A 12,653-nucleotide genomic window follows, 5' to 3' on the forward strand; every position below is an offset into this window, starting at 1 on the left:
CTCGCAGCTCGCGTGGAAGGGGGTTCCCCGTGCGCGACCGCAGTGCGGCCTTTCGCCAGTGAAGACTGCTTCACTCCTTACTTTACTAAAAATAAAGAAAGCGGGCTTGTAGTGGTTGTTCATGTCAACCTTGGGCACGTATTTATCAGTGCCCGCTCTGTGCCCGACGCTGTGCTACTGGAAGAAGACAGACATTTAAGAAACATTGCAGTCACAGTGACCGAGACGGGCCCAGAAAGGAAAGCGCTCGCTGCCCGCAGCACCCGCCGAGCCCTTTAACCACGTGTCGTGGTGCACCTCCCCGCCCCAGCCCCAAGCGACAGCTTTCGCTGTTACTCCGTCTCAGTTCACGGCAACGCCACCTTTCCAAAACCCTTGCTGTTATTCTGAACTCCTCTTTCTCAAAGCCCACAAACCCAGTTCATCAGCAACCAGCAGAAGCGCCACCTTCACAATGAATCCAGCCCTGCTCTCCCCTCCACTGCTTCCGTCCCAGCCCAAATCACAGTCGTTTCTCGCCCTCAGTTAACAGGTCACCTGCTCCTACCCTTGTACCACTAAAGCCTATCCTCTCCGCTGCGGCCAGAGCTCACGACCCTCCCCTGCTCAGAACCCTACCATGGCTCCCTATAGCCCTCGGTGTATGAGCCACAGGCCCTTTACTAACATGTAAGCTTCTCAGGCACGCCTTCCATGACCATCCTCATTTAAAATTGCAGCCTGGTACACCCCTCCTTCCCCTTCTCCTACTTACTTTCCTTTTGGGCACAGTACTTATTTCACCTTGTAACATACGTAAGGCATTACTGTCTTTCAGGTATTGCTTACCGCTTCTCAGTTGTTTCTTTTTCACTGCTCTGCACCCAGTGCCTAAGACACTGTCTGGTTAGGACAAATGGGTAGTTGTGTGCTCTTTGGCAAACCATTAACCTCTCTGCCCCTCAGATGGTTCATCTGTACTCACTTTGCAGTCTTATTGTGAGGATTAAATCACATAATGTGTAAAGCACATGACAGAATTATCACTCTGTATTGTGACTATGTATCTACCTTTTTGTCCTCACCGCTGCAGCATGACTCCCAGAAGACAGGAACTGTATTTTATTCATCTCTGAAGCATGGACGTATAGTAAAAGGGTTAGGAGCAAGACTTCTGGAGCCAGATTAAATGGGTATGAATGCTACCATTTACAAACTGTGTGACCATGGCCAAGTTGCCTAACGTCTCTGCGCTTCAGTTTCATCACCTGTACAGTGAAGACAAGAATGCTTGCTGCATTAGAAAGCACTTAGAACAGTTCCTGGAATATATTACATGCCAGCTATTATCTCTGCAAACTTGTGCCTGGCAGAGAGAAGGTCTCAGCAAATGTTTACCCAAGGGGCATCTTCCTGATTGTTTCCGAGCTGGACAATACCTTGCCAATGGCTCCCAAACACATTCCTATCCGTGCAGAAGTGGACTCTCCGTGATAACACTTCTTATGGAAACCCGGATCAAGGTTCTTATTAGCTCCTATACTTTGAGGCCCTTGGGAGGCTCTCATGCCTCCTAATATACATTAAACTGAGTAGGTTCTTTGCTTGAGCTCAGCATGGCTATATTTTGATGTAAGGAGATATAGCCTATACTCAGGCCAAATGTAAACAACCTTAAGAAGCATCAGGTAGCAACGATGCAAGGGAAATAGATACGTGGATGCTGGGTAGTTATGAGTGCTCTATAAGCAAATGAAGCCAAGAGAGATATCGGTAGTGCCGGTGGGGATAGAGAACTTCCAGTGTCAAGGCGCTGGTCCAGATTTGAGCTCATTAGAAGGTGAGATTTGAGCCAAGACTTGCAGGAGATGTGGGAGTGGAAACGTGTGGCGATCTGGGAAAAGGGGTTTCAGGTAGAGGAAACAGCAGATGCTAAAGTCCAGGTGCAAGGGTGTGCTCGGTGTTTTAAGGAAGAGCAAGGAGGCCAGTAGCTGGAGTGAGATGAAACCTTGGGGGTGGGGGGGAAGGGACATGCAGATCATGGGGAAGACTCTAGGCCATGGTGAAAATGTAGGATTATACTCTGAGTGAGGCCAGAAGCCAGTGGAGGTTTCTGGGCAAAGAAGTAACTGGATCCACTTTATGGTTTTAAAGGTCATTCATTGGTGTCTGTGAGGGGCAAGGGTGGAAGCAGGGAGACTATTAGAATGTCACTCTTGCTGGTGCAGGTGGATTCTAGAATCTCCAACATCTTTGGCATCTCTTGCTGCTGCTGCTACTAAGAAAGACGGAGCGCGCTAGGACTATGAACACAGATTGGAGCTCCTGTTCACCTTCACCCCGCTCTTTCCTTTCCTCAAAGGTTCTGAGCAAAGCAGCGTTCTCGTGCCCCTGCTGCTTTCAGAGGTGAACGGGTTAAGCTTTAGCTCAGCCTCCCTTTTCCTACTCAGTTCTTCCTGTGGCTGCTTCCCACTGCCAAAAAGGAAGCAATCCTATCGGTCACTGCTGAGCGCTAATGCTGCTGTCACTCCAGCCAGTCAAGTTCCCTAAAGTCCTTTGAGAAAATTTTGGGACTTTTCGCTAAATCATACAAAATTTACCTTTTTTCTCCTGGGAGCCAAAGATATTTTTAGAGAAGAATTAATCTTTCGTTTCTCCAGTCGAACATTTTCTAGCAATCAGAGCCATGCAAATAGAGCTCTCCACCTGCTTCTTTCTGTGCCTTTTGCCTTTCAGCTTTGGTGCCATCAGAAGATACTACCTGGGCGCGGTGGAACTGTCCTGGGACTATGTGCAAAGTGAACTGCTCAGTGAGCTGCACGTGGACACAAGGTAAAGGCCTGTTCTAGATGGGCTGGTCAGGATGGTAGGGCTGTGACTCTGGCTGTTTTGTCCTTTGCTTCTCTTTGTCACACGCTGCCACTCTGGAAGCTAGAGAGTGGAGTAGAGTGAGGGCGAAGAGGCAAGCAGCGTAAGAGACAGAACGAAACTTCCGTCAGCCTACCCCACAGCTTCCACGGGGAGAACAGCACTAAGACCCATCAATACGACACGCACTTTTGCTGTAAGGATAGTATTAGCCATGAGTTCAGAAACTTTTCATCTTTTCTGGCTTCTGGTGCATTTGGGGACAGTAGTATTAAATGATCTTTCCAACATTATCTATGGTCGTTGATTTATTCAGATTCTTCTACCTCTTCTCAGTCAATATTGGTTATATACATTTTCCTAGGAAGCAATCGGTTATCCCTAGATTTGATAATGTATTGGTATCAAGTTACGTAAGAGTCTTGTGATATTGTTAAACTGTTCTGTGTCTGTAGTTATATCTCCATTCTTAGTTTGTGTATGTTCTCTTTTCCTCTCTTATAAATAATATTTCCAGGAAGTTTCTCGATTTTATTGCTTTTGTCAGGACCCATCTTTTGGTTCTATCAATTTCTGCTTTTAGTTTCATCAATTCATTTCTTCTTCCTAGCTTCCTGTGGTTCATTTAGTTGATCTAACTTTTTGCTTATTGAGTTGAATGCTGAAGTCATTTGTTTTAAATTTTGTTTTGTTTTCTTTAAATGTGTATTGTAAAGATTTAAACCCAATACATATATAATGGTAATGTAAATATTAAATATGGTCATGCCATACATACGTTACAATCTTTTCTGTTCTTTTTGCCTTGCTCCCCACTCTCCTTCTACTTGAGCCCCCTTCTTGATTATCCCCAGTCAGGTAACCCTAGTATGGTAATATAGATTCATGTACACGCACGTATGCACATATATGCAAATAAAGGTTTTCTTGGTCATTGTTTTACAAAAATGGGATATTATACACTATTCTCACTCACTAACACCTAATAGAATTCTGTCCAAGTCAGTTGGCATAACTTCAATCTTTTTAATGGCTACATAAAATTCCCTATTATTCCAGGTTTTTGGCCATTATATCCTATATCATTACATACTGATGCTTTTATTCCTATAGGACAGATTCTCAAGAGGGATATTGTTGGAATGAAGGGAATATTTCCTTTTTAGTTTTAATTTCCAAAAAGGCTAGAACTCTTCAAACATTTCTACCATCAACATATAGGAGTGCCCTTCTCCCTGCATTCACATCAGCAATAAGTTTTACCTTGTTTTGCGGTACGTGGGCCTCTCACCGCTGCAGCCTCTCCCGTCGAGGAGCACAGGCTCCGGACGCGCAGGCGCAGCGGCCATGGCTCATGGGCCCAGCCGCTCCGCGGCATGTGGGATCCTCCCGGACCGGGACATGAACCCGCGTCCCCTAGCATCAGCAGGCGGACTCCCAACCACTGCGCCACCAGGGAAGCCCTACCTTGTTTTTCAATTTTTGCCAATCTAGTAGGTACAGAGTGATATTTCATCATTACAATAATCACATTCCTTTTATTTCTTTTTTTTTTTTTTTGGGTGTTGGGGGTAGGAGTTTATTAATTAATTTATTTATTTTTGGCTGTGCCGGGTCTTCGTTTCTGTGCGAGGGCTTTCTCTAGTTGTGGCAAGCGGGGGCCATTCTTCATCGCCGTGCACGGGCCTCTCACTGTCGCGGCCTCTCTTGTTGCGGAGCACAGGTCCAGGCGCGCAGGCTCAGTAGTTGTGGCTCACGGGCCCAGTTGCTCCACGGCATGTGGGATCCTCCCAGACCAGGGCTCGAACCCGTGTCCCCTGCATTAGCAGGCAGATTCTCAACCACTGCGCCACCAGGGAAGCCCCTCCTTTTATTTCTAATGAGGCTGAACATCTTTTTAAATGCTTGTTGACTACTGCATTTATATTTTGAGATTTGACTATTCACATGTTTTGCCCATTTTTCTTTGGGCTCTTTCATTTTTTTTTAGATTATGAGAACTATTTTATTCTTACAAGTATTAATAGCCTATCGCAAGGCACCGTTTATCAAACAATACATCTTTTGCCACTGATTTGAATAAAAACATTCATCATATAAAATTCTCATATATATTAGTACCTATTTCATTAAATTTCATTAAATTTATACATAAATTTTACTAATATAATAAATGTAAGTAATTTATTATGACATTTATCCCTATGCATTTTATAAATATGTTGCTATTGTTAATCAAATGTTTTCTCCTATGTTCTTGATGTTAAGTACCAGAATAGAGAAAAGCTATTGGTTTGTGTATATTCATCTCAAATCTAGCTACCTTACTGAACTCTCATATAAATTCTAATAATTTTACATGGCAGTCTCTATGTGTATTGAATCATATTCAAAATAAGGCAGATTCTAGCTCTTTTCCAATGTTTAATCAGTTATTTTTCCCATCTTATTGATTTTACTTGAAACAGTCTTCATATTTTGCTTTTTAGAATAACATTTGCTGTTTGTTCTTGATAAGTGGTCTTTGTTACTCCTTGCCATAAAATTTTCATTAATAATGGCTTTTCAGCATTCTAGGATCATATGAATTTTGGCCTTTAATATGTTGAGGACAAATAGATTATGTCAATAGACTTCCTGACATTGAATATCCTTATATTCTTGGAGTAAAATCTAATGTTCATACAATTTGATTATTGTTGGGTTCTATGTGCTAATATTTTTTAGACACTGTGTGCCTTTATTATGTGGGATTGATCTATAGCTTTATTTTTTAATTTAAGTATAGTTGATTTATAATATTGTGTTAGTTTGAAGTGTAGAACATACTGATTCAGTATTTTTACATATTATATTCCATCATAGGTTTTTAGAAGATAATGGTTATAGTTCCCTATGCTATACTGTATATCCTTGTTGCTTACCTGTTTTATATATAGTAGTTTGTATCTGTTAATCCCATACCCTTAATTTGTCTCTCCCCCCTTCCCTCTTCCCGTTGATAACCATAAGTTTGTTTTCTATATCTGTGAGTCTGTTTCTGTTTTGCATATACATTCATTTGTATTATTTTTTAGATTCCACATATGAGTGAAATATATAGTATTTGTCTTTCTCTGTCTGACTTATTTCACTAAGCATAATATTCTCTAGGTCCTAAGCATAATATTCTCTAGGTCCATCCATGTTGCTACAGATGGCAAGATTTCATTCTTTTTTATGGCTAAGTAGTATTCCATTGTGTGTGTGTGTGTGTAAAACACATCTTCTTAAGTCAATTATCTGTTGATGGGCACTTGGGTTGTTTCCATGCCTTGGCTATTGTAAATAGTGCTGCTATGAACATTGGGGTCCATGTATCTTTTCAAATTACTGTTTTCATTTTTTTCTGGATATAAAACTTTATTTTTTACTATTATTATTAGATTTTGGTATTAAAGTTTTATTGGCTTTATCAAATGAATTGGTGAGTGTTCTATCCTTTTCTATTGCCTAAAATAGCTCAAATAACATTAGAGTTATCTATTGTTTTAAAGTTAGATAAGACTCACATATGAATCCATTTGGTCCAAGTGACATTTGCAATATCTTTAATCATCTCTTCAGGCTCTTCTATGTTAACTAGTCAAATCAAAATTCAGCTTATTTTTGGAGTCAGCTTTAATAATTGTATACCTTTCTAGGAAATCATTTCCTTTATTTTTTCAATTTTGTTGCCACTGTGTTGCATATAGCACTGTCTCATGATTCTTTTACTCTACATCATCTGTAGCTATTTGCCCTCTCTCATTCTTAAATTCCTAAATTTTTGTTATTTATCTTTTCTACATGAACAAGTTTATCAGGGATTTCTCTTTGGTTGTTGTTGGGGGTGGTCTTTTCAAATAATGAGCTTTTGGCTTTTTTTGTTCTTCGTTATTTTTTTAAATTAATTTATTTATTTTATTTATTTTTGGCTGTGTTGGGTCTTTGTTGCTGTGCACGGGCTTCCTCTAGTTGCGGCAAGCAGGGACTACTCTTCGTAGCGTTGCCCGGGCTTCTCATTGCGGTGGCTTCTCTTGTTGCAGAGCATGGGCTCTGGAGCACAGGCTCAGTAGTTGTGGCTCACGGGCTCTAGAGCGCAGGCTCAGTAGTTGTGGCGCATGGGCTTCGTTGCTCCCCGGCATGTGGGATCTTCCCAGACCAGGGCTCAAACCTGTGTCCCCTGCATTGCCAGGCAGACTCTTAACCACTGCGCCACCAGGGAAGTCCCTGGTTATTTTTTATATTTAATTTATTTTCAGATTTTATCTTTATCAATGATAGTTTCTTTTGGCTTGTCATGCTATATTTTTTCTAATATCTTAGGGAAAATAATATGTTCTTTTCTCTTTCTTTTGTCCTTTGTTTTTAACAGTGAAGGCATTTAAAGCTATACGTTTTTCTCTGAGAACAATTTTGCCATATCCCATAGGTTATGTTATGAAGAGTTGTCATTGTTTTCAGTAGTCTGTAATATCCTCTTTGATTTCATTTAGAAGCATGATTTTTAATCACATTTTTAATTTGGTTGTCAAGTTATTTTTTTGGTATTTGGATCAACTTTGAGCATCCTGTTAGTTTCCTACTGCTGTGTAACAAATTACCTCAAACTTAGCAGTTTGCAACAACATCCATTTATTATCTCACAGTTTCAGTGGGTCAGAAGTCCAGGTGGGCTCAACTAGGTACTCTGCTCAGGATCATACAAGGCCAAAATCAAGGTGTTGACAGGGCTTTGCTCCTTACTGAAGACTCTGTGGGGGAATCCACTTCCAGGCTGAATTGGAATTTAGTTCCTTCTCTCAGTTTCCATGCGGCACCCTCCATCTTCATGCTAGCAAGAGTGCATCAAGTCCATTTCATGCTTCAGATCTGTCTAACAGAACATATTCATGAGCATAACACCAAATGGCAAAGGTCACGAGGGACAACATTTTGCCTACCACAGGTGTAGTTTACATACAGTGAAACACACAGATTTTCAAGTGTACAGTTTCATAAGCTTTGGCAAACGCATACAAGTTGCATAACCATCACCCTAGTCAACCCTCCTGCAACTTTTCAGTGAGTCTCTCTACCCTTACCTGGCACCAGGCAACAAGCTCCTTTCTTACAGATTACAGATTCGCTTTTGATGTTACAAGACTTTTATATCAGTAGATTCATACAATATACACTCTTCAGTGTCTGGCTTTTTATCTTAAGCATCGTGATTTGGAAATTCACCTAGGTTGTTACATGAAGTTGTTCTGTGCTTTTTATTGCTGATTACTACTCGATTATGGGAATATATCACAATGTGTATATCTTTTCCCTGCCACATGGACCTTTGGATTGTTTCCAGGGGCTAATATAAATAAACCTGCTATGAACATACCTGTGCAAGTTTTTGTGTGGCCATCTGCTTTCCTTTATCTTACATAAACCTAGGAGTGAAATTGCTGGATCATGCTGAAATGCATGTTTAACTTTATAAGAAACTACCAACAGATTTCTGGAATGGTTGTACCATTTTGTACTCTCACCAACAATGCATGAAAGTGCCAGTGGCAACACATACTGGACAATATTTGATGTTACCAGTATTTAATTTTAGTCATTTTAATGACTATGTGGTGGTATCTTACTGTATGTTTAATTTACATTCTCTGATAACTAAAGATGCTGAGCATCTTTGCATGTGTAATTGACCATTCCTGTATCTTATTTAATAAAATGTTTATTCAAATCTTCGGCCCATTTTTAAATTGGGTTGTCTTATTATTGTTGAGTTTTGAGAATTCTTTGTATATTCTGGATAGAAGTAAATTTTCAGATGTACCTGTTTTCAATATTTTCTCCCAGCACAAAGGTTTTCATTTTAATGAACTCCAATTTATCTATTCTTTTTTCCACTGGTTGCTTGTGGTTTTGGTGTCATGTCTAAAAAGCCATTTCCAAATCCAAAGTCACAAAGATTTACACCTGTTCTCTTCTAAGAGGTTTATAGTTTTAGCTCTTATATTTAGTTCTTTGATACACTGAGTTAACTTTTGTGTATGGTTTAAGGAAGCGATCCAAGCCTGTGGTTGTGCAGTGTTAATGATCCTGAAGTAGAGGCCCAGATGGTCAGTAGCCTGGTATCTAAATGAACCATTGACCATTTATCCATTAATGTTGGTCTTTTTGAAAATTAATATTGAAATATTTGTACTTAATACATCGTGCTTGTATTATAGTTTTCATCTAACATGCAGGCTGAGGTATAGTAAATAATAGACTGAGTGTAGAATTGAATGGAGAAAATGATTTATTATCTAGCTTTCCGTTGTTTTATAGGCAGTCACATGTATTTACCAGGAAAAAGTTGATAGAATTTTTATTTTGATGACACCATTTTATAGTCTAGATTATTTTGATACTGATTAACAGGATAAGCTGACTCTGGACACATCCTGACAACCTCTGCCAAGGTCTGAAACAAACATCTGGGAAAATTCAGTTTTGTATTATCTATTCCTGCAGCTGCTCAACTTCTTCTAAGCAAGGGTCAGGGAATATAATAGGTTTTCCGATTGGTTTTAGATAAAATGTGAAAGAACAGTTCAGGTCAAGGCCATTGTTGCCAAACATATTTGGCAAGATTTATATATCAAACCTCAAGGGAAATACACAAACAAAAAACCCACATAAGTTAGGAAGGAGTAAAACCTGTGAACCCGGGAACATTTTGTCACTTACTGTGCAGATTACCCTGAATCTGAGACATAAATCACGTCCCACTTGACTAGGGCCTAGGCCTTCTGTTTCTGTCTCACAGCCTTGATCTTTTATCTAGCTTTTGGTTTTCACTCTTCCCTCAGAGAGAGAAAAATTTGTTTTCTGTGTACTCGTGATCCTGTTCCTTCTCTGCTCTTCCAAACTCTTGATCTAGTAAACATTTTTTATGTCTTATATTTTCATTTTAGTCATAAATATTAAAGTGAAAGTACTGTGCTAGTGTATGTCAAAATACCTATCTCTGGACATGGGTCTGAGTCTTGTTAGAAACCAATGGAAACTTTGGAGAAACTGAGTAGGGTAGACTCAGGAGAACCAAGGAGATGGAGTGGGAAAAGGGGAAGGGAGCAAACTAGGGATGAGTTGCTGACTGTGGAAGGGCATAGTCTCAAAGTGGCCAGGAGATGGGACAAATGAACCGAAGGGAGGAGTATACTCAATGATGTAGGCATCAAATGATGTTAAATGACTAAAAGCCATGTAGGTCTATGCTTAGGCTAATGCCATGGAAATTTCTAGAGATGGATGAAATTAGAGCACATTTAAATATGAATTAATAATCACCATTTGGGTTCCCCAGAAGCAGACTGTGAGATGGATATCAATGTGCAGGAATTTTATTTAGAGTGTTCTTGGGATCAATACCTGGGAAAGCAGGGGAGGGCGGAGGGAGAAGCTGGGCCGCAGTGCAGGCCAACCCTACAAGGAGCTCTGGAGCAGGAATGACCCTTCTGCGTTGTCCCACTTAGGCCAACGCGGCCAGGCCCCCTGTGTCTCTGTACTGATCAGTCATTAAGCACTGGCTATCCTGGGAAGGGACGTGGCTATCCTGGGAAGGGGGCGTGACCTGTTCCAGAAAGGGGCTGTGGTCTGCTCTGGGAATGGGCTTGGCCTCCCTGAGAAGGGCCAGTGGGCTGCTTTGGAAAAGGGGTGTCCAGGCCCTGTGGGCGGGGCATGAGCCCGGCGGGCCACTCCTCGAAGATACCGGAGCTGAGGGCTGTCCTCCAGCAGCACCCACCCCCCAGGTGGCCGGGTTCCAGTACTTTCCGGGCCGCCCCCTCCCCATCTCCATCACAGCCCCCACTCACTCACCCTCCATGTCCTCACCTGCACCGGGGGCAGCTTCTCCAGGCTCCAGGGGCCGTCGCATCGCGCCCTTCAGCTGGTGTGGCTGCCCTGGGGTGTGACCCACTCGGGCCTGCTTCGCGTGAGACAGCCCTCCCCCCTTGGTGGTCGTGCCCCAGGGACTCCTGGTCTGGCATGCCCCTCCTTGGGTATGGTAGCCCCAGGTACCCAGGCGGCGCCCCTGCTTCTCATTCAGTGAGACTCTTGTGTTTTGTGCTGTGAGGACCTTCTACACTGCCGAGCCCAGAGCTGCAGGTGGAGATGGGCGGCACAGACTCCCCGGGTGGGTCACGGGGGAAGAGAGGTTGTTTTGCTGCCGTGCTTTGCTTCCTAAACCCGTGTGTTCTCATTCGGGCCACAGAACCATCTTTGAATCAATGCATATCCAGCACCTTGGAGGTTGGCCCTCTATCCTTATGGAGCCCTGCCTCCAAGCTGGAGCTTTAGCTGTGCCTTTAAGAGGTCATTCCATTGCTCTCTCTGTCTGGCAGCTTCTGCACGGGGTGGCATCTGGTAAAGCCAGTGGATGCCATGGTCATGGGCTCACTCCAGCACCTCCTTTGCTGTACAGTGGCCCCCTGGTCTGATACGATGTCATATGGGATCCTACATCAGTGAATCAAGCCCTGTGTGAGCCCTCAGACAGTGGTGCTGGCTGAGGCCCTGCAGGCAGGAAAGCGAACATATCCCTGAAATACATGTCTCTTCTCTTCAGAATGAAGAGCCAGCCCTTCTAGGGTGGAAGGGATCCAGTGCAATTTGCCACCGAATCGCTGGCTGGTCTCCATGATGGACAGTGCCCAGTTAGGAACTCAGCAGGGGTTTCTGTTGCTGGCAGCTTGGATTTGGGGAGGCAACACAAGTTAAATCAGCCTTAGTCAGTGGGACCCCTTGCTTTTGGGTCCATGCATTAATTCTCTCCACGCCTCCACAGCCACTTGGCTCACATCTTGCCAGCACTGAGATGGCCCATGTAGAGGCTGGCTAATGGTAGTTGTCAGCCATTTTGTCTCTGTTATTGTTTTGCACTTCTTCCACAGTAGCTATTCTCTGATGGCATTAACATATGACATGAAGGTTTTTTTATTTTGTACCCACTCACTAATATGCCTTCGCCCCAGACATCCTTGTCCTTGACCTTCCAGTCCTTTTCTTTCTAGGCCCTTGAACAGCCAGCCAAGCCATGTGCTGCTGTCCATTCGTCTGTGTATATTTGAACCTTGGGCTGTTTCTCTTTCTGCTCAAAGTGAACAACCAACATTAGCCAAAATTTGGCCCATCGGGAGATTATCCTTCACCATTGTCTGTTAAATCCATCCCTGAGTGGGGCTGTAATACAACAGAGGTCAGTTTTTGGCTCGTACCTGAATACCAAGCTGACCCAACTGTACATAATCTCAGGCTTTTTCCCCTGCTAGCGACTGGTCGTCAGGGACCCCCCACATGGCTATGGGTGTGACTTGAGGTAAAGGTGGCTGTGTAGCCCGAGTAGATGAGATGGGCCTCTGACAATTTGATCGTTCAGCCTGCTCTTGCACTGTGGTCCATGCAGATCCCCACGCCTGACTCTGTAAATCAGCTCCTTTTACTGGAAGGGCTTCCTTATCAGTACGGTGGCTTCTGGCCCTCAGCCAGTACATAGAGTCACTTGTCCTGGCCTTGGGCTGGCCGAACTGCTCCTGGCACGTGCTTTCTCGGGTGTCCTGGAAACCCTGTGATGGAGTGAGCTGCAAGGCTCCCTGGGAGGGGAGGGCTGTCAGGGAGGAGAGAATTAAGTCAGTCTCATCTTTGCCTCCTCCTTGAGAGAGGTGTACGCAAAACAATGCACACTTTGAAGAGTGTTTTCAGTCCATCTGCTGCTCCATACCTCCAAGGCTGCCGAGGTCTTCCTCTGTGACTGT

At 43.0% G+C, this 12,653-nt stretch overlaps 1 protein-coding gene across 1 annotated transcript in view; it reads left to right on the top strand.

Annotated features, from left to right (window-relative positions):
• Positions 1-2,665: 2,665 nt before the first annotated feature.
• Positions 2,666-12,653, top strand: part of F8 (coagulation factor VIII) — a 112,998-nt gene continuing 103,010 nt past the window's right edge. Inside the window, exon 1 of the mRNA XM_060086856.1 lies at positions 2,666-2,811. Within this exon, the coding sequence (XP_059942839.1) occupies positions 2,666-2,811 (146 nt within the window). The remainder of the gene's footprint in view (positions 2,812-12,653) is intronic.

The sequence above is a fragment of the Mesoplodon densirostris genome, chromosome X, assembly GCF_025265405.1.
Source record: "Mesoplodon densirostris isolate mMesDen1 chromosome X, mMesDen1 primary haplotype, whole genome shotgun sequence".
Lineage (NCBI taxonomy): Eukaryota > Metazoa > Chordata > Mammalia > Artiodactyla > Ziphiidae > Mesoplodon > Mesoplodon densirostris.